This window comes from Ictidomys tridecemlineatus, chromosome X (assembly GCF_052094955.1).
Source record: "Ictidomys tridecemlineatus isolate mIctTri1 chromosome X, mIctTri1.hap1, whole genome shotgun sequence".
Taxonomy (NCBI): Eukaryota; Metazoa; Chordata; class Mammalia; order Rodentia; family Sciuridae; genus Ictidomys; species Ictidomys tridecemlineatus.
The window spans coordinates 112,271,385-112,298,135 of NC_135493.1; the positions used below are offsets into that span (position 1 = coordinate 112,271,385).

At 36.2% G+C, this 26,751-nt stretch overlaps 1 protein-coding gene across 13 annotated transcripts in view; it reads left to right on the plus strand.

Moving 5' to 3' along the window:
• Bclaf3 (BCLAF1 and THRAP3 family member 3) overlaps window positions 1-26,751 on the plus strand; it is a 60,733-nt gene that overhangs the window by 9,136 nt on the left and 24,846 nt on the right. For 10 of the 13 annotated variants that reach the window (XM_021732910.3, XM_021732911.3, XM_078035042.1 and 7 more), the window contains exons 2-8: window positions 7,422-7,496; window positions 10,599-11,168; window positions 11,543-12,205; window positions 20,570-20,745; window positions 22,547-22,661; window positions 23,363-23,426; window positions 24,941-25,056. In XM_021732910.3, coding sequence (XP_021588585.2) covers window positions 7,456-7,496; window positions 10,599-11,168; window positions 11,543-12,205; window positions 20,570-20,745; window positions 22,547-22,661; window positions 23,363-23,426; window positions 24,941-25,056 — 1,745 coding nt within the window. In that variant the 5' untranslated portion in view covers window positions 7,422-7,455. The remainder of the gene's footprint in view (window positions 1-7,421; window positions 7,497-10,598; window positions 11,169-11,542; window positions 12,206-20,569; window positions 20,746-22,546; window positions 22,662-23,362; window positions 23,427-24,940; window positions 25,057-26,751) is intronic. The other 3 variants (XM_078035045.1, XM_078035046.1, XM_078035043.1) reach the window with 2 other exon arrangements.

A 26,751-nucleotide genomic window follows, 5' to 3' on the forward strand; every position in this document is an offset into this window, starting at 1 on the left:
CTTTAAGGGCTATAATAATACACATATTCCTTATTTACCTCAGTTCCTACTGGGTTTTCTCTTTTCTCTCCTCCCTTTCCTTAGTGTCATTTTTATTTTCTTGGTTTCCTGTCTTCCTTTTATGTATCTTATTAAATTTTTTATTCTTCCCTTTAGCACTTTGTAGTTTAGTCTTCACGTTTGAGATGATTTAATCTTTTTATTCCACTTTTTTTCCTTGAGTTCAGTTAACTTTTTTCCTTTCATTTCTTTCTGCTTTTTGTTTGTGTGGCTTTGGTCTCTTTCTTTGTTTGGGTTTTTTTTATTTTTTTATTTTTTTTTTATTTTTTTATTTTTTTTTAATATTTATTTTTTAGTCTCGGCGGACACAACATCTTTGTTGGTATGTGGTGCTGAGGATCGAACCCGGGCCGCACGCATGCCAGGCGAGTGTGCTACCGCTTGAGCCACATCCCCAGCCCTGTTTGGGTTTTTTTTTTTTAAAAAAAAAATATTTTTTTAGTTGTAGATGGACACAATACCTTTATTTATTTTTATGTGGTGCTGAGGATCGAACCCAGTGCCTCCACATGTGCAAGGTGCACACTCTACCACTGAGCCACAACCCCAGCCCTCTTTCTTTGTTTTGTTTGTTTAAGACAGTGTCTCATTGTGTTGCTTGAGTTTGTCTGGAATTCCTGGATTCAAGTGATCTTACTGCTGGCCACCCAAGCGCTGAGGCTATGGGTGCTTGCACCACCATGCCTGGCTTGGTCTATTTCTGTTGTTAGGGGTTGTATTTGTTTGGTCATTTGCAGTGTTGAGGATGGAACTCAGGGCCTCAAGTGTGCTAGGTAGGTGTTCTACCACTGAGCTACATCTCCAGCCCTGTTCTTAGTTTTTAATTTCTAACTCAAATCTCAAAAACTTTTGAATATACAGTATTTAAGTCTGTTTGACACGCAGACTTAGTTTTCTCCTGCTTCATGTTTATTTGTGAGAGGAATTTTCCTCAGGTGAGAAATTCTCTTTTTTGCCTGTCATCACATAGGTACCATCAGACTTTAAAATTTTTGTAAATCTCATGCCTATGAGGCAATAGCTTGTTATTTTATTTCCTGGATTCTTAGTAAAGTTGAGTATATTTCTATATATTTATTAGACACTCGTGTTTCCTTTTTTTTGAAAACTAGAAGGATGGAGCTGCGATTTGCTGAGATGGAACAGACTGTAGGAGAAGATTTGGAAGGGAAGTCAGGAGTTTGCTCTTGGATATACTTACAGCATCCAACTCCAGTTGCAAGATTGGAGTCAGAGCATAGGTGAGGGTGGAGATAGAAACCTCAACTTTTCTGGTTTATAGGGTATTTAAAACCATGGGATTGAATGAGAGTATAGCCTGGGGAGAATGTGTAGGCTATGAGAAGGCCAGACAGAAGTCAGTCAGTCAGAAGGAGATTGGGTTCATTATGAAGGGTCAGGGGTGGAAAGGGGGGACTTGAGGAGAATCTGGCAAAAGAGACAGAAGGGATTCTTATGGAGGTAGGAGAAAAACCAAGAAAGTATAGTATATTTGGATCCAAGTGAAAAAAATGGTTCAAGAAGGAAAGCGTGTTCAATGCCTTTGGTAGGTCAAGGAGGAAGAGGGAAAGGAGAATAATGACTAGAGTTGGCAACATGGATTTCATTAGTGATTTTGGCTAGAGAAGTTTGCTTCAATGATGGAGTGGAAGCCAGGTTGAGGAAGAGGACAGCAAGAAGGGACTAAGAAAGACTGGAGACAATGACTGTAACACATAGGAAGTCCTTTTGTAAAATTTGGTTGTTAAGGGAGAGGTAGGGTGGTAGCCCCAGGTGGGTATGGTTCCATAGAGATGGGAGAATTATGCAAGGTTGTGTGATGATAGAAGGGATATAATGGAGAAGGGAAAGGGATATTGTGGGAGGAAGTGAATTGGTGGAGCTGGGTCCTTCAGCTGGGAAGGTGGGTGTCCAGTGTCCTCCTGGTAAGGTTGGCTTCTTTTAACACATGCATCCTCTTCAGTATCCTCCTGGAAAGCATGACTCTGCTGTCCAAGTGTCTCCTTTCTACATTCAGGGGCACACAGGTTTCTTTCACTGCTCCTGCCCGTTTATCTTCAGTAGCAATATCATTGAATTTACTTTTTGTTATTGACATCTTCTTCCAAGTTACAAATCTTGGCTGTTTTCTTTTCTCTTAAAGCTCTGGTCCCTTTGATTAAATTTGCTTTTAACAAGTATGTTAAGTTTGTTTTTTTTTTAATATTTATTTTTCAGTTTTCAGTGGACGCAACATCTTTATTTTATGTGGTGCTGAGGATCGAACCCAGCGTCCCACGCATGCCAGGCGAGCGTGGTAACGCTTGAGCCACATCCCCAGCCCAAGTATGTTAAGTTTAATAAATCAGGGATCAGCAAACTTTTTCTCTAAAGGGCCAGATAATACTTCATGTTTTGTGAGCCATATACAATTCTGTTGCTGCTTCTTCTTTTATCTTCATCTTCATGGTCATCTTCGACCTTTTAAAAATGTAAAAACCATTCTTAGTTCAGGCTGTACATTTAAATTAATCTGTCTCTCTTATCCATTAATCTCTAGAACCAGTACTTTTTGTTACAACTGATGTGTACTAAATAATTGCTAAGTTAATATTTTTAAAATAGTTTTATTGAGATATAGTATATTGTTTAAAGTGAGCAATCAAATGGTCTTTGGTATTTTTTGCAGTTTTACAACCATTTCCATAATATGTTATCTTAAATTTTAGAACAGTTTCATCACCCCAAAGCTACTTTTTTACAGCTATAAGGTATAATTTATATGCAATAAAAATTACCCATTTTGAGTAGTGTGAATTTTATAAAGCTAATTTTAATATTATCCAAAAGGAAATATTCTTAGGGATACTTCTTTTATCACATGCAATAAATATGACTTGTAAACATTACTCCTCAGTGATCTCCACTTTTGCCCCCAAGCCAGTGAGTGATTCTATAGTCCCTGGAGCAGCAACATCCACATCACCTGGGAACTTGCTGGAATCATGGCCCACTTTATGCCCAGAAATCTGTATTTTAATCAACCCTCTGGGTAATTTGAGTGCATACTATAAAGTTTGACAACCACTGCTCCAAGGTTCTTCCTGTGTTTAATTGCTGTGTTGTGGAATATGGGCATGTTCAACTTTATTGGATATTACCATACTGCTTCCAAACTAGTTATACTTGTATATATTTGTTCTAGGAGTATATGAGAATTCCTATTGTTTTATATCCTTTCCAATGCTCCAGAAAAACAACTTAAAAGTTTTTTGGTCAATCTGACAGGCAAGAAGTGGCTATGATCTTAACTGGCATTTTCCCAATTACTAATGAGGTTGTCCATCTATGAGATGGGCTATTTGAATTTTGTATTCTGTGATATGCTATTTGGAGTCTTTTGCCTATTGAAATAAATAAAATTATGTAAGTAAATAGTGTGTTAGGGCTGGGGTTGTAGCTTAGTGGTAGAGGGCTTGCCTTGCATGTATGGACTCGATCCTCAGCACCACATAAAAAATAAGTAAATAAAATAAAGATTAAAAAATAGTGTATTAAAATCATCACAGAACCAACCCAGAATTCCCAAGGCAAAAGAAATTAGGCAGGGGTACAGGGGAACCAGGGAAGAATCCCAGGGGAGATGATGGTCAAGTGGTCCTGAAAGGATAGGAATTTGTTAGATGGACTGAGGCAAGGCCATCTGTGTGGTAGGAACAGCATGCCTGATCAGGAAAGCAAGTAGTATGGTGTGGTAGACTAGTAGGGTACCTGGAAGGAAAAGAGTCCCATAGGGCTAGGAAAAAAAGGTAGAAAGCAATTAGGTGTAAGTGCAACTGAAATTACTACATCAAAATAAAGGAAGTATGATTAATTTCATAGTTTTCTTACATATTTCAAGGTTACCCTCCATCAGACATTAGGGACATACAAATCAAAACCACACTGAGATACCATGCCATACGCACTAGGATGGTGCTTTGGTTTAGTTTAGTGTCCCCCTAAGATCCATGTGTTGAAGCCTTAGTCTCTAGGGTGGCACTATTTATTGTGCGTTAATGGAACCCACAGGAGGTGGGGCCTAATGGGAGCTCCTTCCATCATTTGGGTTGTGTCTTTGAAGGGCATTGCGGAACCTCTTTTGCTTCTTGGCCATGAGATCAACAGTTTGCTCCATCATGTGCTTCCTATTCTTGCTGTCCTCATGTCCTCAGAGGCCCAAAGCAATGGGCTCACCCAGTCTTGGATAGGAAACCCTCAAAATATGAGTCAAAATAACCTTTTTCAGTTTATAAGTTAGTTATCTCAGGTCTTGTTATAGTGTTGGAGAATGGACTAACACAGGTGACTATAATTAAAAATATAATAATAAATGGTGGTGAGGATATAGAAAAATTAGAAACCTCATAACTGCTGGTGGGAAAGTAAAATGGTACAGCAACTTTGGAAAAGTTTGGTATTTCCTGAAAAAGTTAAAAACAAATTTACCATATGACCAGACAATTTCACTCCTAGATATATAGGAAGTGAAAATATATGTCCACACACAAAAACCTGTACAGAAGTATTTATGTAAGCATGACACAAGCAGGACTGCAGCGAGGTCCCGTGATCGTCCCCAGGTGGTCCTGGAGTCAGGATCGCCTCTGCCCCAGGTAACCGCTCCCAGCTGACCATCCGTGTCCTGAAGAAAGAAGCCGCTGCACACGATATGCCTTTTCGAATGCTCGGTTTATTCACACCAGGTTTCATCACATCACACGAGGCACAGGAACAGAGACTGGTGGGGCTCAGTTCGCTCGATGTTGACCCACTGACATCGTGGATCTGAACTGACCAAAGAGCTCAGCCTTCCTTGCCCTTAAATACTGTAGTTGTTTACAACACTTCAAACCAAAAACATGTTTACGTCGTGGCTTCTATCTCTTATCCTATCTTCACAGATTGTGTTTACACTGCATCACAACACGCTTATCCTAAACTACCACACTTGTTTGTGCTAAAATACATCAAAACATGTTTACCTTATATCCTTATCTAACTCACACATATTTCTAACTTATGCACCCTTCTTCATCAAAACATGTTTACTTCAAATTCTCCTGTCAAAGCATCATTCATAATAGCCAAAAGGTGGAAACAACCTAAATGTATAATTAAAGGTGAATGAATGAACAAAATGTGGTATATCCATATAGTAGAATATCATTCAACCATAAAAAGAAACAAAGTACTGATAGATGCTGTAACATGGATGAACCTTGAAAATGTTATGCCAAGAAGCCAGTCACAAAAGACTACATATTGTGTGATTCTGTGGTGTGGTAGACTAGTAGGGTACCTGGAGGTACCTATGTGAAATTTCCTGAATAGGCAAATCCATAGAAATAGAAAGTAGATTAGAGGTTGACAGGGGCCAAGTTGGGAAAGGAGTATAAAATTACTGCTAGTGGGATTTCTTTTGTGGGTATGCAATATTCTAAAATTAGACTATGTAATGGTGTACATCTTTGTGAATATCCTAAAAACGACTGAATTGTATACTTCAAATGGGTTAAATTTTTGTCATTGGAATTATATCTGAATAGATTATTTTGTTAATAAAATAAGATGAAAATAAATTTCAACCTCCCCATATTTTGTTTTCTCACCATTATCGTAGTATTTTCTATTTATCCTGCGCCCCACATCTTTTTAAACTGATATTTACACAATAACAGTTGTACTTTTTGTATTGGTGGAAAACCTACAGTGCCAAGTTATTTATATTTTAATAATTACCACAGTATCTTCAGAAATTTGCAGCATAGAGGTATATAATATATGAGTTGTATGGTTATCCATTCCGTAGTCTGTGCATAGTGACTGTATGATTATTCATGGATGCATGGCAACGATTTTGAAAGCTACTGGGGAATTGGAGCTACTAAGTTGGGAACTACTTAATTATAAATCAGAAGTGAGATATAAATAATGGCTAGTATGGAAAATTATACTCTAATTATGTATTTTCAAAATTCAGTTCCTGAAGTGATCATTTTCTTTTAAATACTGAAGATTGCTTAAAAATTCCAGTTTAGAAGTGACTTTTAAAATGTACTTATTTGGATTGTGGATGTAGCTCAGTGGTAGTGTTTATGCATAGCATGTGTGAGGCCCTGGGTTCAGACCCCAGCACCCACCCCCAAAAGCGAAGAAGAAGAAACATCGTAGGAAAAAAATCAGAAGTAAACTTAATGTCTAGTAATGCCTAATTAAGTTTTGGGTATGTTTATCTGTTGGAAAATTAGGCAGCAATTGAGTATTATAATTAAGAATTGTAGTTCTTATAATCTAGCAATTTAAAAACAGGATAGGATATATTATCATGTATCTCTAAACATTTTGACTGTGATTACATGAAGTGTTTATGTACATGGCAAAAGACAGGAAGGTAGTAATGGTTGTATTCAAATAGAGAACTCTGGGTTTATTTTTTCTTCTTTTTGGAATACTTACTTAGCAGTTGGTATGTGCAAAACATAATAACCTTTTTTCATGATTTAACTCAGAGGTCATCAAATTATAGTGAATTAGGCCTACCAGGCCTATTTTTCTTTGATCTTTGAGCTAAAAATCATTTTTACATTTTTATTTTTTAAACTAATTTTAACAATATAGCATATTTAACCCAATATACCCCAATAATAATTTTAACATGATAAATATTTAGAAATATATTCATGATGTATTTTTTTAACCAGGTCTTTGAAATTAGATGTGTTTGATACTTACAGCACATCTCAAAGTGGTCTAGTCGTGGCTTTACATTTTTAAAAAAATTTTTTTAGTTGTTTAATAGATATTTATTTATTTATATGTGGTGTTGAGCCTCAAACCCAGTGCCTCACTTATGCCGGCAAGTGCACTATCCCTGACCCCTAGCCCTAGCCCCAGTTCCATGGCTTTACATTTTTTTTAAATATTTATTTTTTAGTTGTAGTTGGACACATTACCTTTATTTATTTATTTCTATGTGGTGCTGAGGATCGAACTCGGCCTCGCACATGCTAGGCAAGCACTTTTCCATGGCTTTACATTTTTAAGGAGTTATTTTTTCTAAAAGAGAAGGAACAAATCGACAAAGACCTTAAATTGTCTACAAAGTCTAAAATAATCACAATGTGGTGCTTAACAGAAAATTTTGCTGATCCTTGATTTTATTCATTTTATCCTGACAGCATTCCAATAAGGTGGGTGCTATTATTATCATCCCTATTTTACAGATGTGAAAACAGAAGCACAAAGGGTTTAAGTAACTTTTTCTTGGTCGCATTCACCATGTTTTAGAACAGATTGCAGGCTCATTTCTATAAACTTGCTAATATTGTGTTTCTTTGCAGAGTAAAAAGTGGATAGTGGCTCACGTGTCAAAGGATGGCACGGTCACGATCTAGATCGCCCAGGTGGAAACACAGGTGAGCAGTTCTTAGTTTAGCAGAGTAAGCAACTTGGAGTTGGGATGTGCTATGACTTTGAAATTCACCAGTATTGGTTTAAAATCTATTTAAATAAACTCATGGGACTTGGTTATTCACAGTAGGTGATTTATCATGGAAGAGGTTGTATTTCTAGTTTCTAGGAGCTGACAGTTTAATTATTGGCATCTAGAATTAATTTATAATAAAAAGAAATGGAGTGGTCACAGCAAGGGAGAGTAAGAAACATCTTTGAGAGTGTTACATTTTTTAAAAATTCACGTGTGGTTCAGAACTCTTCTATGTGCGTTTTATCTTATTTTTTCATAATCTATGTGTTTGAAGAAATGTAGAATCAGAAAATAAGGAGGTTCTAGTTTCTTCTTCATGGCAGAATAATAGTTTTGAAGAGCCCAATTGTATTTCAACTCCTCTCTTTTCTGGTGGGTAATATCAACAGTATATATATGCATAGACTGGAACAGTTCAATGTCTATTGTACATATGCTACAGCCAGGTTCTGGGGCTTCCATCTTCAGTGGCCTCAGCATGTATACAGGCTGGCTGGAGAGACCGACATGATAGCCAGCTATGATCCAGTAGGAATGGGACAAAGCCTTCTGGATCTACAGGGAGAGAATAATTCTGTGTCTGTGGAGGGAACTAAGAAAGTCTTTTAAAAAGAGGTGACAATTTTAGCTGGACATTGAAGGATAGGTAAAATTTTTAAAGGTAGAAAGAGTGAATCAAGTATTCTGATTAAGGGAGAGAAGAAAAGCAAAGGCATGGATCAGTAAATGCAGTTAGTTTGTCTTGGGACTTTTAAAAAGGACCATATTCTCATACATAAGACAGTGTAGTGACTAATCAATCAGTTCTTCAACAGTTTTCATTTTGTAATGGGGAAGATCTTCAGAAAGAAAAGGGAATACAAAGAAACAAAGGATTTGAACGTGGAAGGTATCACAGAGGTTGTTTTGTTTCACCCTTTTGTGATGATGGACACAAGAGACCCTGGGAAGCTTAGGGAGAGCCTGATTTCTGGATTTCTTCTTAGGTTTCTTTGTCAAGAACTATAAAGGGGAAAAAAACAACTATAAAGGTTCTGATATTTTATTCTACCTGCTGGCTAGTGTGTTAGCTTGCCACAAAGCATTCCTGGGTCAGAGACAAAGGCCTTTATTACTCATACTACAGTAGGCAGTTTGAGCTTTAAGTTCCTATTGTACGCCCTACCCTCTAGGTCTCCTGAGGGCCAGCACTGTGAAGTAGCTGGCTGGGTGGATGATGCAAAGCAGTGGGATTACCCATTGTCTTTGCCAACAATGGAATTTTGACATAACTGAAGAACCTGAGTTTCCTATGAATAGCTGTAGGGAAAGCCCCCAGCCTTTTTACCTTGGAGGAGACATTATCTTATTATTCTGGGCAGCAAACAAACCAGCCTTCAGTCCCTGAGGGAGTCTCTGTCTCTATTTCCAAGGCTGTTTTCCTTGAAACAAAAGCTGTCAGTGCCTCTGCTCACAAGGCTTGCCTTGCTGAACTCCAGAGACTAGAGAACTCTCCCCCAACAGACTCCAGTTTTCTTTTGTCCCTTTAGGAGAATGAAATATAACAACCTTTCTAGCAACCTCCAGAAGATAGGGGTGGTATATAATAAAATATGATATAAAATATAGTCTCAAAGCAGTTTTTAATGTGAAATAAGGTTTACTTTAAGATCTTGAGTATTTTCTTCAGTCTGCAAAGTTTCTGCCTCAGACTACTAGCTTTTCTCCTTGGTAGTGAAAGAGATGGACTCTTCCATTTAAAGACTTCTTGTGATGAGGTATAGCCAGCTGGATGGCAGAGTTTCGTTTCAATGAAATAATACCAATATGTCCAGCTTGGTGACTCCAGAGGGAAATAATTGCCAAATCTAGTATATATGTCTCAGTAGGTACCCAAATAAGATAGATCTGCTTCCTTTAATGTATGGAAAACACAGACTTGTCACTAAAAGGAAAAAGGTCACTCATGGTTGCTCCAACTCTGTGGTACCTTCTGAGAAGGGATGATTTAAAAAAATGCAAAAGAGGCTTGCTCATTGATGAGAAGACATTAAACCTTCAGAAAGGAGATTGAGGCAGGTCAGATTGGTTAATGTCCTCGGGTGCAAAATTGAATTTTATTGTGTTCCAGATAGTGGTGTTCCTCTCTCTTATCTTTAAGGCTGGGGAACCCAGACTGGTTTCCCTGGATATAGGAGCCTTCCTCCTCAGTGAGAATACAAGACTTCATGTTGGCAAGGCTGAGGTACTAGAGAAGGTAGATACAGAAGGCATGTGTTGTCCCTGGAGACTATTGTAGTTGCATTAAAACACACTTTCACCAAAGTTAACAAGCTGTTTGAACAGCACATCTTTCAGTTGATATATAAGGGAGCAGGAGTGGGAAAGAAAAGCAACTTATCTGTGATAGAAGTACTTAAAGCAAAACTGAACCTAAGATTCAAGTCTTAAGACTTTTCTGTCCCCTCTCCCTGCCACCTGCTAAGTATATGTCTCTTATTGATACAGCTTTAGGAAAGAGAATAGACAATCAGTTGGAAAAACTATGGAGTCAATAAGGTGTCTGAGTTTGGATTGTAACATCATTGGATCTTAGAATCTAACTTAATTTCAGAGGCTGGGTTTGATTTTTTTTCAGACACTCTCATACATGTTTATTCGTGTTGATCTACTGTTTCTGCTTATTTCTTACTTGGCCATTAACTCTGAGACAAGCTTTTGCTGATCAGCCCTTTGAAGTCACTACATCTTTTTTTTGCCAGTACTTTGCTATTAACAATCTTCCAAAATAGATCTTGCCTTGAATCTAAGCTGGTCCTGCTTTAGTAGGATGGGTGTACTCAGCCCATTTTGACATGCATATGGAATACATTGGTTCAGACCCCCCTCCATGTATAATTCAAAATGCATATATGTAGCAAATTGATGAATTTAGTTTGAGTAAGAGAATCAGTGGAATTTTAGGAAAGGCAAATGTTTTAGGTAGGACATATTAAGACAAAGAGTTTATTGTCTTAAAATGGGCTAAACTTTTCTGTGTTTGTTTACATAGGTCTTTATCACCAGTACCTAGAAATTTTGAATACTACAAGCAAAGATATTCTCATGGGCATTATGACTGTGAATATAGAAAATATCCGAAAAGACCTGTTGCTTGGAGAATGGACAGTGAGAAACATGAACAGAATAAACAAAGAATTCCCCCTCGTGGAAATCTATATTACCGATCTTATGAACATAGATCACCTTCCCCCGAGATAAGAAACTCTGTAGAAAATTTTTACACATATAATCCTCACCGAGTGTATTCACCAGGAAGAGGGGATGGTAACAGAAGATCTCAGTATATACCCACATACTCAGAGGGTGTACCCTACATAGAGCATGAGAGGAATTGTTATCCCCAGAAAATGCAAGGAAGGTATATTCCTGATGACCGCAGAATTAGAGGAAGTGGGAGAAGAGGGAAACCACCTCAGAGGTCAGTAGCAGATTCCTTTAGGTTTGAAGGGAAGTGGCATGAAGATGAGTTGAGGCACCAGAGGATGCAAGAAGAAAAATATTCCCAGTCACCTAGAAGAGGCTCAGAAGACTTTGACACAAGGAGCTCTTTTCAGAAGAGGTATAGGAAAACATTAAACCTGGGTAATTTGGTATATAAAGCCTCAAGTGAAAAGTCTATTTACTTTATGGTTGAAGATAACCACCTTGAAAAGCTTTTGTTTAAAAAAGATAAAAAGCATTGTAATATAGTTGTGGTCTACTGGTAGTAGTAGTGAAATTATTTCTTTTTAGAGTAAATCATGTTAGCTAAAATGTTTAAAAAGATGGTATTTTCCTGTATAACTACCTTTGCCTCTATGCAGGCTTGTGGGATTATAGGTTATCTTTACAACTGCATTCTACATTTAAAGCCATGCTACCCAACATTCTACACATATAAATTCTTACTTTCTTCTCTGTAGTGCAAGTGTAAACTGCTTTATGTCAACACAGGTATCCTGAGGATCGTGATTTCAGAAAATATGGACACACATCAAAAAGACCTAAAGACGTGGCGAGGTATGAGAACAGAGAGCCTGCCAGAAACCCAAAGTGGAAGCCTGAGCATTTTCCTCCACCTTACCAAGAAAAGAAAGATCAGCGCAATTTTGCACCTCAAACTCACCGATATGCTGAGAGGGACTATCCAGAGACCAGTTCAGCAACCAAAGTGTCCTATGACTATCGCCACAAGCATCATAAGCTCTCAGAAGGTGACCAGGACTTTTCTGATGGGAGAAATCAGAAATACTTGAAAGAAGAAGATAGAAAACACAGTTCTCAAAAAGGCCCTATAGGTAGAGAGTCAGATTGTTTTAATGCCGGAAGAGGGAGAGAGACTGAAGATGGGCAAGTCAAAGAACTTTTTAAACCATCTAAGAAAGACTCAGCGGCCTATACTCATTCAAATAAAAATGAGGTTGATTTGAAGCCCTGTAATGACAAACGAAAGAAAAAAATAAAGAAAGAAGAGGAATTCAAAAAGGAGAGCAACTCCTCCAGTAACCAACCTGATACAAGTCAAAAACTTTCCAATGTGAAACACTCGTCTGTCAATATTAAGAAGAAATCACTTACAGTTAAAGTAGATGTGAAGAAAACAGTAGATACATTCAGGTATTATCTTCATTTTTCTTTATGATATTTAATAAATGTTTCTGCCACTTCTTTTTGCAGTTCAAAAATGGAATTGGTAGTGTGCTTGGAGTTCCATCAAGGAGTGGAAAGGATTGCTTGGATTTTTTCCCAAAAGCCTTGTAATGAGGATGAATCCTGTGATTAGTAATAGAAAGTGATCTCATGTCTGCATGTTCCCACATCTTATTTCCAGATGCTTCCTGGGTGCATGGCATTCTGAGGAGTTGTTTCTCTTCACGGATTTATGCTGCCAGGTTTTCCTTTCTAGGGATAGGCTGGGTGGAGTTCAGGAAGACCTATTCTTTGCGAAGTTTCTCAGAACCTGTGTTCCCTGTTGCCTGATATTCAGAGAATTTTTGAGTGAAAAGGTCCTGGTTTTATAGAGGAAGAAAGCAAAGTCCTGAGAGATGAAGTGACTATGTCAGAGTGGCTGACCCACCCCTACCCTCATGACTCCAGGAGGCAGAGAACTTATTGTCATTCCTGCTACCCTGTCAAAATGACTGGGCTTAACTGACTAGATTCTCCCAGATAGAGGAAATTAGGCTATAATCTGGGGAGATGCTTATTTATAAGACATTTGCTTTAGCTCTTAATGAGTCTTTAAAAAAAGACTGCTATTGTAATAGGTTATAGTCTAAGGCAAGCTCACATGCTTTTTTCCATTATGAATATTATCTCCATTTATGGATTCTGACAATAATAAGATGCTGCAGTAGCTATGTCAGCTAAATCTGTTCATTATCTTAATACACTACCAGTATGTCAATGAAAAAGGGATGGACCATGTTCATTTGGTGCATTCATATTCACAGTTGACTCCTATTTGTATTTGAATCAAAACAAGAAAATGAAATGGGAAAGAGTAAGATGGGAGTGGGAAGGGAGGTAAACCCAAGGTCTTGATTTTTTAAACAAAATATTTTCTGTTTCTTCAAGTTAAGCATAACAGTCATCCTTCTGCATACTTTCTTTACATTCCTGTACTTACAGAAAATATATTATAATATGTATATTTATATGTGCTTAAAATGAATTAATAAATTGTGTCACTTTTGAAGACTACTAGAAATACCAATTTTGAAGAGTTTTGTTTTTCTAAACTTCATTCAAGATACTGCACAGTTAATTTTACAATTTGGTATGAGAAATGGAAGCTTGATCATCATCATGGATCATGAAAATGAGCTTCCACAAAAATGGAGGCTACTGCACTTGTGTTTTAAATTTAAAAACTATAATTATATGAAATCTCATCATCTGTCAGTGGAGTTTGGCAGCACATGTTTGAATACCTGCCCAGGGCCTGCAGGATGGCTTGTGTAATAAAGAGCCTTGACTGCAAAACTTCTCTGTTCAGAGACCTGAAGAATAAATAACTGAAAAAATGTGTGCATCTTTTCAGTTTGATAAAGCATCATAGTCAACAAAAGCTTTCTCTGTGATTATAATTATTTGTTGATGAATGAATTGTGGACGAGATTTGTGGGTTGGATTTAATTACGTGGGGACTGAAGAAGTACCCATAAAACAAAGGTAATTAATGCCCTCAATAGAATTTATGTTTTCAATTATTAACATAAATTAGATTTTTCTTTGTTAAGAAAGATTAAAATAAACATAATTATAGAGTGCAGAGAAAGGTTTATTTGATGGTTAAAATTGAGAGAGTTTATCCACTTTTTTTTGAAATACTAAGATATTTTGTGTATCTGTTTGATTAATTTTGGTCAGTTATTAGTATGGTTAAAAAGGTATCGCCTAGTGATTTTTCTAGATTCCAATTTGTATCTAGAACAGCAATAGGTAGACACTTGCTTGAATATTCCTTGTGTAGTTAGTACTGCTGTTAACAAAGAAGAATTCTAGTGACTCACTGTAAGAAACTTCATTATCAGAGGTAAAAGGTATATGAGTCATAATTATATATGTTTCAGAATGTAAATTAGAGAGTTACAATATGAACATTTCTACTAAGATCATTGTGTACCCAAAACATGAATTGTTGTATACATCTGGAAGTCTTAAAGCAGATGAAGTGAGTTGCTGGTTTCATGTCGGGTCAGGGAAGTAGAAGGGAGGAGAGAGGAGAAAGTGGGAAGGAGGAGGCAGTTCTAGTTTCTGGAGCAAAATAAGCTGTCGCCGATGGACCCAAGGCTCCTTTAATTTCCTGAGATGTTGGTACAAGACACCTGGGATAAGGAAGGTTGGCTATCAGAGTTGATGGTGAGCTGAGTGAGTACACCAGCCACATTTGCATCTAGTCTTTTGTTTACCACTGAAGAGATACAAAGAAGATTTCCCTGCCCCAATCAGATCTTTCCCCATTCTGAAAAGAGATGAGGTGAGTGATAGGTGCCAGAGGATGCTGAGGAAATAGATTCAGCACAGATGGGGAACAGTGTGAAAACCCATAGCTAGAGTTTTGAAGGAAGGTAACCTATAGCCTATAGGTGGAGATACTTGCTCTTACATAGAATTAAAAAACTAAAGCCTTGTACCGAGCCACATCCCCAACCTTTTTTTTATTTTAGTATTCACTAAGTGAAATACTTCATTTTTTATTGATTTTATTTTTTAAATACGTGACAGTGGAATGTATTATAATTCTTATTACACATACAGAGAACAATTGTTTATTTCTCTACTGGTATATAAATTATGTTCACACCAATTCATGTCTTCATACATGTTCTTTGGATAGTGATGTCCATCACATTCCACCATCATTGTTAACCCCTTTTATTTAGAGACAGGGTCTCACCGAGTTGCTGAGGCTGGCTTTGAACTCACAGTTCTCCTGCCTAAGCCTCCCAAGCCACAGGGATCACAGATATGTGCCACTGCAGCCAGCCTCATTTCTGGTTTTTACTCTAGCTTCTCTTTGTGTCTTTCAGGGAAACTGATAGAGGGAGGTAAACACTCTGTTAGGGGCTGTGGTTCAAAGGTTTTTGTCTTCCTGTGAGCCACTGAGCAGCTCTGTGACATTGGGCAGGTCATCTGGCTATACTCTTTTGGCCCCAATTAACCTGAAGTTTCTCTAATCTTGCTTGGATTGGCCATGTGTTGATAGCTATGGAAGCTGAGTTGACAAGGCACTTGAAGGCTCATATAGTTCTCTGAACTTTTGCATATTCATATGCAAAATATTTAAGAACTAAATATTTTAAATTTAAATTTATCAGAATTAAACAAAAAATGTAAAAAGGTAAGCTAAGAAACTTAAAAATAAAAATTAAATTGGCCTCAATAAAATGTTAAAATCTATTATCTTCTTAGCTGAAACATTCATTTCAGAGTGGTCAAGTCATTTTCCATTCATCATTTATTTATTCACTGGGTATTTTTGAGGCCCCATCTTATTTGAGACAGCCTTTTGGGATACCCCAAAAGTATAGGCTGAATAAGATTAGGATCTTTTTTTCTCCTTTGGTTTTATAGATGAATATGGTAATGTTGGCAATACCACAGTACAGCTAGTGATTCATGGGGTGGTGTATGGCTGAGCAGCAGAACAGGTGATACCAGACTGGGAGATTCAGGGAAGGCTTCGTGCAGGAGTTGACCTGTGAGCCAAGCTTCAAAAATTTGTATGTTTTTGGTACATGAAAATGAGGTGAAAAACATTTTATATAATAAAGGTTAATGAAGGCAGAAAAACATACCCAGGAACTCTGAGCCGGGTGGTTCTGAAAAGGAACAGAGAGAAAGGAGACTAAGAAGGTAGGCAAGTCATGACTGCCAGCCTGATTTGATACTGCAGGTCTGGTATCCCTTATCTGAAATGCTTGGGAACAGAAGTAGTTCAGATTTAGGATTTTTTTAAATTTGGGAACATTTGCATTTACATAATGAGATATCTTGGTTATGACCCTAGTCTAAACATGAAATTCATTTTTTAAAAATATTTTTTAGTTATAGGGGGGCACAATGTCTTTATTTTGTTTTTATATGGTGCTGAGGATCGAATCCAGTGCCTCACACATGCTAGGCAAGCGCTCTACCTCTGAGCCACAACCCCAGCCCCTCATTTATGTTTTTTTTAGTTTTAGGTGGACACAATATCTTTATTTTATTTTATTTTTTACATGGTGCTGAAGATCAAACCCAGTGCCTCATGCATGCGAAGCAAGCACTCTAACATTGAGCCACAACCCCAGCCCCCCCGCCATTTATGTTTTATATACACCTTATACTCAGAGCCTGAAGGTAATTTTCTATAGTATTTTTAGTGTGCCTGGATGTTTTGACTATGACCTATCTCATGAGGTCAGATATAGGAATTTGTGGTGTCATGTCTTGTCAGCACTCAAAAAGTTCCAGATTTTGGAGCATTGTAGATTTTGGATTTTCTGATTAGGGCTGCTCAACCTGAATTAGCTCATAGGAAAAGGGAGATGATTCAGTTTTGGCAGCCCAGATTGACATCTCTAAGATGGATTAGTTGGGTATTGGAACTGGCAAGGCTTGTTTGAGGACTTTTGTGAAAAAAGATAATGAGATGCTAAGTAAGGGAAGTCATTGTCTCTGTAACATTTCTCTCCAAAATTTCTAAAGTGTCCTTAGGGAGGCAAAAGCAAATGACACAATTGGGTAAGTGCTTTATGAACAGTAGTATGCTATGTAAGATGTTAGTTGCTGGTTGAAGAAAAGCTTTTCATATGAAAAGCTTCCAAAGGGCTGGGGAATCTGTTGGTTTGGGATTTTGTTGTTTTGCCATGTGTTGATTTTTTTTTGATGAGTCCTAAGTATGGACAATAGCAAGTTAAGGTTTTTTTTTTTTTTTTTAAGAGAGAGAGAATTTTTTTTTTAATATTTATTTTTTAGTTCTCGGCGGATACAACATCTTTGTTGGTATGTGGTACTGAGGATCGAACCTGGGCCGCATGCATGCCAGGCGAGCGTGCTACCGCTTGAGCCACATCCCCAGCCCCAAGTTAAGGTTTAATTGCAGTTTTTAGGTTGCCTTAGCTATTAAGTACAACACAAGGAAGAACATCAGTGGAAGTATCCTGAACAGAAGAGAATTTAGTGGGAAAGTGAGAGGGAACAGAGAAACTTGGAAGATTTAATGAGACCAGTACTGGAAATATTATTAGAATTCCGTGTTTTTTTTAACTGTATTTTAATTTTAAAACTGTCCAAATGCATTTCAAATGAGAACATTTTGTCTTTTCAGCTCAACTATTTGCTTTGGGGGTATTTCCTGAAATTATTAACTTGTTAATCAACCTGTGCCATAAGAAATAGTAAAAAGGAAAATATGAATCAAAAGATGATTAGATTTACAAATGTAGAGGCTTAGAACATTGTAAATTCTCAAGTCTAAAGAGGGTTTTTAATGTAGCAAAAATACCATAATTATTTTAAAGAGACTTATTTTTGGGTTATATTATTTTAAATATGTTTTCTAGAAAATGAAAATTTTAATATTTTTAACTAAAAATCTTGTAGCAAGAAAACTCTAGGATAAATGTTAACAAGTTTAAACAATGAAATCTCAGGAATTAAAAATAACTTCAAAGTATACTGCAGCACTCTTATGGACTGAGAGTTGGGTGTGGAATGGGGACAGGAGAAATTGTTGCCAGTAATTACTTTGTAATAAATCACAAGTAAGTTTTGATAATTACTAGGTGATAAACTGGAAACCTTTATCAGCTGATTTCCTCTTGGCAGAAACAGAAACTGAGGCTGCAAAATAATTATAAACTGATTTATCCTTGTAGATAGTCCATTTTAATAGTTCTGTTCAAACAACTTATTTTTCACCTAGGTTTTTGTTTTTGTTTTTGTTTTTTGGTTTTTTTTTGGCACTGAGGATTGGACCCAGCGACAATATCCATTCCCAGTCCTTTTTATTTTATTTTGAGCAGGGTCTTGCTAATATTCCCCAGGCTGGCCTTGAACTTGCGATCCTCCTACTTCAGCCTTCTCAGTAGCTGGAATCACATATGCACCATCATGCCTGGCTTATAAACGTTTTCTTATTTGTTTTGTTTTATTTCTTTTTTTGGGCGGGGGGGGGGGTGGTACTGGAGATTGAACTCACGGGCACTCAACCACTGAGCCACATCCCCAACCCTATTTTGTATTTTATTTAAAGACAGGGACTGAGTTGCTCAGTGCCTTGCCATTGCTGAGGCTAGCTTTGAATGTGCAATCCTTCTGTCTCAGCCTCCTGAGCCACTAGGATTACAGGCCTGTGCCCCTGTGACTGGCTCAAAATGTTTTTAAAAGCTTTATTTTTTTTGGTATGGAACAGGCCTTTTTATTGTTAAACCCCTTTAAACAGAAAGAATTTGCAATTGTTTATTATTGGAAACTGTTACAGGCTGTTCTTGCTTTTACCAGTAAATGTCTCTTAGCTAGTTATCGGATACACAGTGGGAAGCTTGCAGCAAATTAGGAGGAAAGAAGGGAAATGGGCTTTCTAATGAAAGTCCTCCTAACAAATCAAGAAACTACAGCAGTGACATCAACCTGCTGCAAATCACTTTTCCATGTTTCTGCCTTGCAGGGAATTTTCTCCAGCAGTGCTGCTCTGAGGAGCAGGGGACATAGAAAGTCAAATGGAAGCCTTTGCTCTGATGAGTTATAAATAGGCACTTAAAATCATTTTGTTAGAAAAGTTAATTTTTTTCTTTTTTTTTTTTTTTGGTACTTGAAATTGAACCCATGGGCACTTAACCACTGAGCCAAATCCCCAGCCCCTTTTATATTTTATTTTGAGACAGGGTATCACCAGGTTGCTTGGGGCCTCCCCAAGTTGCTAAGGCTGGCTTTGAACTTGCAATCCTCTTACTTCAGCCTCCAGAACCGTTGGGATTACAGGCCTACACCACCACACCCAGCAGGAGTTAAAATTTTTAAGGAATATCTGTAAACCCCTCAGGACCCAGAGAGAATTTTGGATGCATGACTGATTTAAATAAGGAGATATGTGCACGTATGCACCTATGCCCCCAAACATCTGTTTGCTTTTTGCTATAAGTTATATTACAATGGTGCTACTATTATTTAAAACATAGTTCACGGCTTCCTTTGGATTTATCTTCACAGTCTTTAGCATACTCAGAAAGAATATATTCTTTATTATATTATACATAGAATAAGTATTATATAGATACTAAAATTGATGTTATTTACCCAGTAGTTGTAAATCTCATCTTTGGACAATGAACTTGATTTTGGGGAAGAGCCAGGAGGAATTTGAGCTATATACAGAGAGATAAGATAGGTATAAGCTGATTAGTACTGTTTTGGGTCTAATATGAGATATAAATATAAAATAATGAGACAGTTCCTTAATTCATTAAGTGCCTCTAGATGAAGAATATAAGAATAGTTTTAAGCTAAGAGCAGCATTATTGGAAGAAAGCATAGTTTCCCATTATGAAACTTGGAAGACTAATGTTCATTTGAATACTCAACTTCTGGGATATGAAGTAAAACAACATCCATTGCCTCAGTGTCCTTGCACCTTCTCCATAGGGCGATTATAAAGATTAAATTGTAATGATTAAATGAGATAATGTTAGTAAACTCTAAGCCCCCATGTTTGGCATTTCGTAAGCCCTCAATAATTACTAGCTTTTTTCATAATCTTTACTTTTATAGTAGTACCTAGAGATCAGGAGAGCTTTTAACAAAAGTTACAAAGCTTCAGAAGGTATTAAAATGGTAAAATCGCTGGGGTTATATAACAAATGGTAGCATTTCTTTAAGGGTGCATTTAGGGCAAATACTATAATTGATGTTAATGATCATAACTTTGCTAACAACCAAAATATTTTCTAAGAGCTTGGTGAGATTTTGTGATTAATTGCTTAGCAATTCAATTTTGAATTGAATTCAATTTTGAAATACTATTCTAAGCTTCTCATTACTGGTAGAAATATAAATTTTTTTTTTCTGAAGTCAGAGGTTTGTATGTTTGACATCAACTTTTAAAGTGTGGTAGTATTTTAAGATAGTATAATCTTGCTGGATATACAATGTTAGGGCCATTTAGAAATAGAAAAAATCTTATTGATTATTTTTTGCATATTAAGTATCTTTAATGCCTTGTAGTTTTGAAGTAAAATTTTTTTCATTTAGAATTATGAGGCTTTTATTATTAAAGTGACAAATATTTACTGATCTTAGATTTGAACTCAGAACTACTTATCTATGGCTGTTTTCTCCTACTTATTATTGTACATGTTTTATATCATATAATCTAATAACTAAATTATATGACAAGATGAATGTCTTTTTAGTTTTATAGCTCTTAATTTTTAGTAAGTTCTTTTTTTAGCAAAATAGTTTCAAATTTAGTTAAACATTTGCAAATTATTCTAGGGCTTCTTCTAGCTATTCCACAGAGAGACAGATGTCACATGATTTGGTTGCTGTTGGCAGGAAAAGTGGGAACTTTCATCCAGTGTTTGAACATCTTGACTCAACTCAGAATACTGAAAACAAACCTACAGGAGAATTTGCTCAGGAAATCATAACAATAATCCATCAAGTTAAAGGTTGGTATATTTTACGCATACATTAGGGATAACAGAAAAATAATGTGCTGGCTTTTCACGAGATAATAGGTAAATACCTGTGATATATTTCAATAGTAATATTTCATTGTAAGTTAGATTATGAAGTAGGAATCTGTTGGAGAGATCATCAGGCATACATTCAAGCCTAGTTGTTCTTTTTTTTTAATATTTATTTTTTAGTTATAGGTGAACACCATGTCTTTATTTTACTTTATGTGGTGCTGAGGATCAAACTTAATGCCTCATGCATGCCAGGCGAGCGCTCTACCTCTGAGCCACAACTCCAGCCTCATAGTTGTTCTTTTTTAATATATTTATTTTTTTTAGTTGTTGATAAACCTTTATTTTATTTATTTATATGCAGTCCTGAGAGTCAAACCCAGTGCCTCACATACAGCAGGCAAGTGTGCTACCACTGCGCCCCAGCCCCAGCCTCAGCATAGTTGTTCTTTATGATGTATTTCCAATAACCTTGTGCTTCAACTGGTAGTAGATTAGAAATCACAAGTTAGAAGAGAGGTCAACCACTGAAAAAAGACTACAATACTGAAATCAGTGAGACGCAATAACCAATAGCCTAACAGGGAAGAAGAAGCAGGGGAAGAAAAAAAAAGAAACTCAAGCAATCGGGAAGTCTTGATCATTTTGTGATATTCTTAAAATCCCCTGAGAGCAGTACTGGGACTTTGTGCCATCAGGATATTGCTAAGTGATAAATGAAAGATTCCAGTTTGCTTTGTCATACTTTATGACATCAGAGAGTTGCATAATAAATACTTTAAAGATTTGCATTAAATTGTTTTGTTTTTGCTTCTGGCAACTTTCCATTAATTGGAAAATTCAGTGATAGAACTGCTTCTACCAGTAATGCCACAAAAATAAGGCAATTGTGAGAGTTATAAGCTGGAGGCCTTTAAGAATTTTTATTTTATACTACTTAGTAATTGCATTAATCTTTTTCACCTTCATAAAACATATTTCAAAAATGAATTATTTTCTCTGCATCCCTCAAGCTAAGGCATATATTTTCTTGAAAGCATTCAGTTTTAGACTGGGAGTATAGCTCAGTGGTAGTATGCTTGCTTAGCATCAGTGAGGCCCTGGGTTTGATCCCCAGCACTTCAAAATAAATAAATAATAAAGTATGCAGTTTGTCTGAAACAGTTACCCTCTCAACCCTAGCTCTTCTCACCCAAAGCAAGTGTCATTATTTGCAGAAAGGGGGCTAGTATAACATAAAAGTCCAGGAGATTGTCTCAGAACAGGAACAGTAAGTTAGGGAAAAGGATTGCTTAAGTAGCATTCTGATGGAGCATGTGTATTTTCTTTCTCTCTAACCTATTAAAAGTCTGCAACATAGCTGATTTCAGAATGTCCTCAAGAACTTCAGTTAATGTTAATTGAAACAAAATTGTATTGGAAGACCTTCTGTTGTATGCGAACATAGCATTTAGCATTGTCAGAATTTTTGTGATGTTTCAGGATTGTTTGTGGAGTTAATTTTTACTCTTATTGAACTGTAGAGCTCCCCAAATAGTGTCTTACCTTGGAGTAGAAAGGTCCTCACTTTGAGAGCACTACTGTTTTCCCCTAGATAAGTAAGCAGACATGTCAGATAGGAAGAAAACCCCTTGGATTCATAAATCAGATGTTTTAATTCTTGCTTGGGCTTGGGAACAACATGCAAACACTGCAAATTAGTCTGCCAAGTTTAGGTCCTGTGTACTTTTAAGTGGAATCAGTTTTACATTGAGATAAAACTATTTGTTTCCTTTTTCAGCAAATTATTTTCCATCACCTGTCATTACTCTAAATGAGCGTTTCTCAAAAATGCGAAGTACTCATGATGCAGATGCAAAAGAAATTAAATTGAATTCAGATCCAGAAATTCACAGGTAATGATTGATTACTATATTCCCATTTAACCATGGGAGTAAACCTCAGAACTGTTGCTTCCTGAGCTTGCTCACCTGGATTTGCGTGAGACTACTCTAGGAATGTGTATCTGACATAAAAACAGGATCTACCCAAGCAGGTACTGGGCCAGTGCACATCAATGGAATAGATTGCATTGAAACCAATGACTAGCATTGTTTAAATGTATAGAACTTTGATAATATTTACCTACCTAACTTTGATTCTGCTGTGTCTATAGTAGTTACCTACTGAAGTTATCACTGGAAGAATGAAAGGCATTTGTCAAGCCATTGAAATCATGTGATCAAAATGGCTGTTCTGAGGGCAGCCGGATGAAAACATGTCTTCTGCTGGCACTTGTCCGAGCAGGTGGTGCACCCTGTCTTGTGAGCTGAGTTGAATCAATATTAGAATGCAATATATCACCAGAATAAAGTTTGAAGTTACACAGGCTAGTGATCTGAGAACCCCTAAAACTTCCCTGAAATGTGCTTCACAAGATCTAAATTCTTGGGAAATTGCCATATACCATATAGATGAAAAAATTACCTGTTAGCAGGTTTCTTTTGCCTGTTCCAAGATATACCTGCTTTATTTCAAATTCCATTCTGTAGTAGTAGAATCAAGGTATCAGTGTATAATCTAATTATTTAATTGTAATATGCCTTTATTATTTTAGGAGAATAGACATGTCTTTGGCTGACCTTCAGAGTAAACAAACTATGGTATATGAACCAGATCAGGTAAGTGAACACAAGTTTTGATGTGAGATTATCTTTTTTTTTTTTTTTGGTATACTAATAGGAAAAGGGATTGGTGATTGGGGGTTGAGATCCAGGAAATTTCAAAAGTTCTCCAAGTGATTATGATCATTGGCCAGGTTGGCACAAATGTTGACAAAAAGACAAAAATATTCCTTAAAAGGGACAATCCTTAATGATAACAGCTTTGTAACAAAATTTTAGCATTTAATGTTTATTCCATAACTCCACACTGTGAAGCTTGTAGAAAGTATGTTCCAGTCATGTGGAAAGTATTTTTAAATTGTACATGAAATGAATGAAAAGAAACTAAGTTTCATTTGATATTGACCTTCTATTTACTGGAGAGTGTTTGAAAGATTCTGTGGAACATTAACTAGCAAAATAATGGAAATGTTACATTTCTTTACTGTCCCGCGTTTGGTTCCTACCCAATACCTCCCCCCCATCCACCTCCCATTTCTTTACTAATTAGAAAGACTATCTTGACTAGCCAAGGAGTAAGAAAAGTGGCTTTTGTTTTAAAATGTTTCAAGTTGAACTGAAAACAAATTCCATGCGTGTGTGATTTGTTAGGATGAACCTAACTACTATGTATAACTATAAAGCTCTTTTTTAAAAAAAAGTATGTTAAGTTGTAAAAGAACTGCTAATTTATTCATTGAAAGTAAAAAGTTTTTATAGAAAAGATATTTTAATACATTTCTAATAGAATATATATAAAGTTTTTCACATGTGAAATTATAGATTTGATTAATCTTAGATGGGTTAATCTATTGAATGATATTTTCAGAAAATTTCCAATCATCAAAGTATTACAGTAAACTTGTAGGAAATTTAAGGATTTTTAAAAAAAAATCATCTGTAATTCAACCATTTGATACAGAATATTATCTGATCATCTTTTCGTGTAGTCTTACATCTTGCATTTTAACATAATCACTATCATAGTATATGCACTTTTGTATGTTTTTTTCTTTTTACTTAATTCATAATAACATGCCTTTTATGTAAAAATCTCTGAATTCCCCATGACCTTTTATGATTGAGACTTTTAAAGTTTCAATTTTTTTCAATGAGTGTTTTTCCATGTTGACTTCCACATAGTATTTATTAATTTAAATGGTTGTACATTATTCTTTTGAGTTATTTACCATAATTTATTTAATTGTTCTTCCCTTTCCCTTTAAAGTTTTTTTTACATTTAAGTTACTTCCATTTTTTGTTATTTTTAAATATAGTACTTGGAATATTTTTAGGTAGACAGCACTTTCTTTGGGATAGAATCCTCTAAGTGGGATTCCTGGTTTAATATTAGGAGCTTTTCTGACTGTATTGTCAATTGTGTCTCAGAAAATTTGATTCAGTTTACACTACCATAGCAGGATGAGTACAAAATAACTTATTTAGGACTTTTAAATAAGGTTCTTGTTAGATATGGTCTTTGTGCAACTAACAGTAATGTGAATGGTTTGTCTTCTGTCAAAATTCCTCAGACTCTGGTCAAAATAATAGATCCAAATGACCTACGACATGACATTGAAAGAAGGAGAAAAGAACGATTACAGAATGAAGATGAGCACATTTTTCACATAGCTAGTGCTTCAGAGAGGTAATCAGTAGATGAAAAACATACTGTTATCAGGGAGCTTTCGGTTTAAGCATTTTTCCAGTTTTTTTGTGTGATGATAATTTTAGTGTAGGAATTTGATCCTTCAAATCCATTTTCTATGGTTAAATGAAATCTATTAAAATGTTTCAAAATTATTCAGTAATCATTCTATGCATCTTGATTTAAATAAGAAAAATTATGGGGTAGGTGGATATTTAAGGACTTCATAATTCTAGAGATAAGTATAAGAGATTTTTTAATATTAGCAGAAGCCAAGACCAGCAAGGTTATGGACTGTTTGGCTCAAGCTGATTAAAACTGATACATTCTGCCCTAGATTCTGGAGTAGTCTGAATAATGCAAAATTTCCTGAAGTTAGTACAGTTCTCTTCCAAGGACTCTTCGTGGATGTTTATCCATGAAATGGGCAGGTGTAGTAGAAAATGTAGAGACCTACATTTGAATTTCATCTCTTTCCAATTTATAAGATGTTTGATCTTGCACAGATTTGATGAGTCATTATAGCCTTTCTATAAAATGATGATAAAACCGCCAGGCACAGTGGCACACACCTGTAATCCCAGCAGCTTGGGAAGCTGAGGCAGGAGAATTACAAGTTCAAAGCCAGCCTCAGCAAAAGTGAGGTGCTAAGCAACTGGGTTGAGACCCTGTCTCTAAATAAAATACAAAATAGGGCTGGGGATATGGCTCAGTGGTTGAGTGCCCCTGAGTTCAATTCCCAGAACCAAAAAAAAAAAAAAAAAAAATTATGATAAAACCAACTTATTATGCTATGCATATTAAATGACTGGCATATTTAAAGAACTGATGCCATGCATGGCAACGGCTCATCAGTAGATCTCCCAGAAAGTAGGGATAGTGCTAATAGTTTTTTATATAGTCCATAGTATCAAATTACTGAAATATTTGACTAGACTTTTAAGTCAAGTCTATGCCTAACTAAGTCTTAGTTGAAATAGATGGAGCTTGTTTAAAACTGGATTTGATTCTAACAATAAGTTTGGAACTAATTAAAAGATAATCAAACTGTGTGTTGTGGTATATGAAAAACATGAAAGTAAAATAGTAAAAAATCTTTTCCTTTGCTGGGTGAAAATCACCAGTCTCTTAATATGATATGATTAATGCATTGCATGACTGGGCCCCTTAATGTCACAAACTGTCACATTTTTCTTGAGACAGCAAACTTAAGAAACCCAGTGTACCAAGAAATAGGATTTTTCAAGCAGATTTAAGATAATCAGCATATTGTACAGACTGTGTAGTGCTTCGGGATATATCTTTACCCTTTGAAATGATTAGAACTTGAGTACTGAAGTTAGACCTGAGTTCATATTCCTGCTCTTAGACCCCTAGCTATGTAATTGACTTTTGGCAAGTTACATAGTCTCTGTTTCCTCAAGTGTAAAATAGGGATAAGATTTATACTTACCTTGTAGTAGTAGTTAAAATTAAATAAAGTGATGTGTATAAAGTTAACATAAAATTTATCAGTGTCAGCTTTGAAAATAGTGTTGAGGCATGCAAAGATGTCTTCCTACAAGGTATCTTTTGCTGGGTATGTTGGATTATTTTATGTTTTTTTTGTTTGTTTTGTTTTGGTGCTGGGGATCAAACCCGGGGCCTTGTGCATGCAAGGCAAGCACTCTAACTGAGCTATATCCCCAGCCCCAG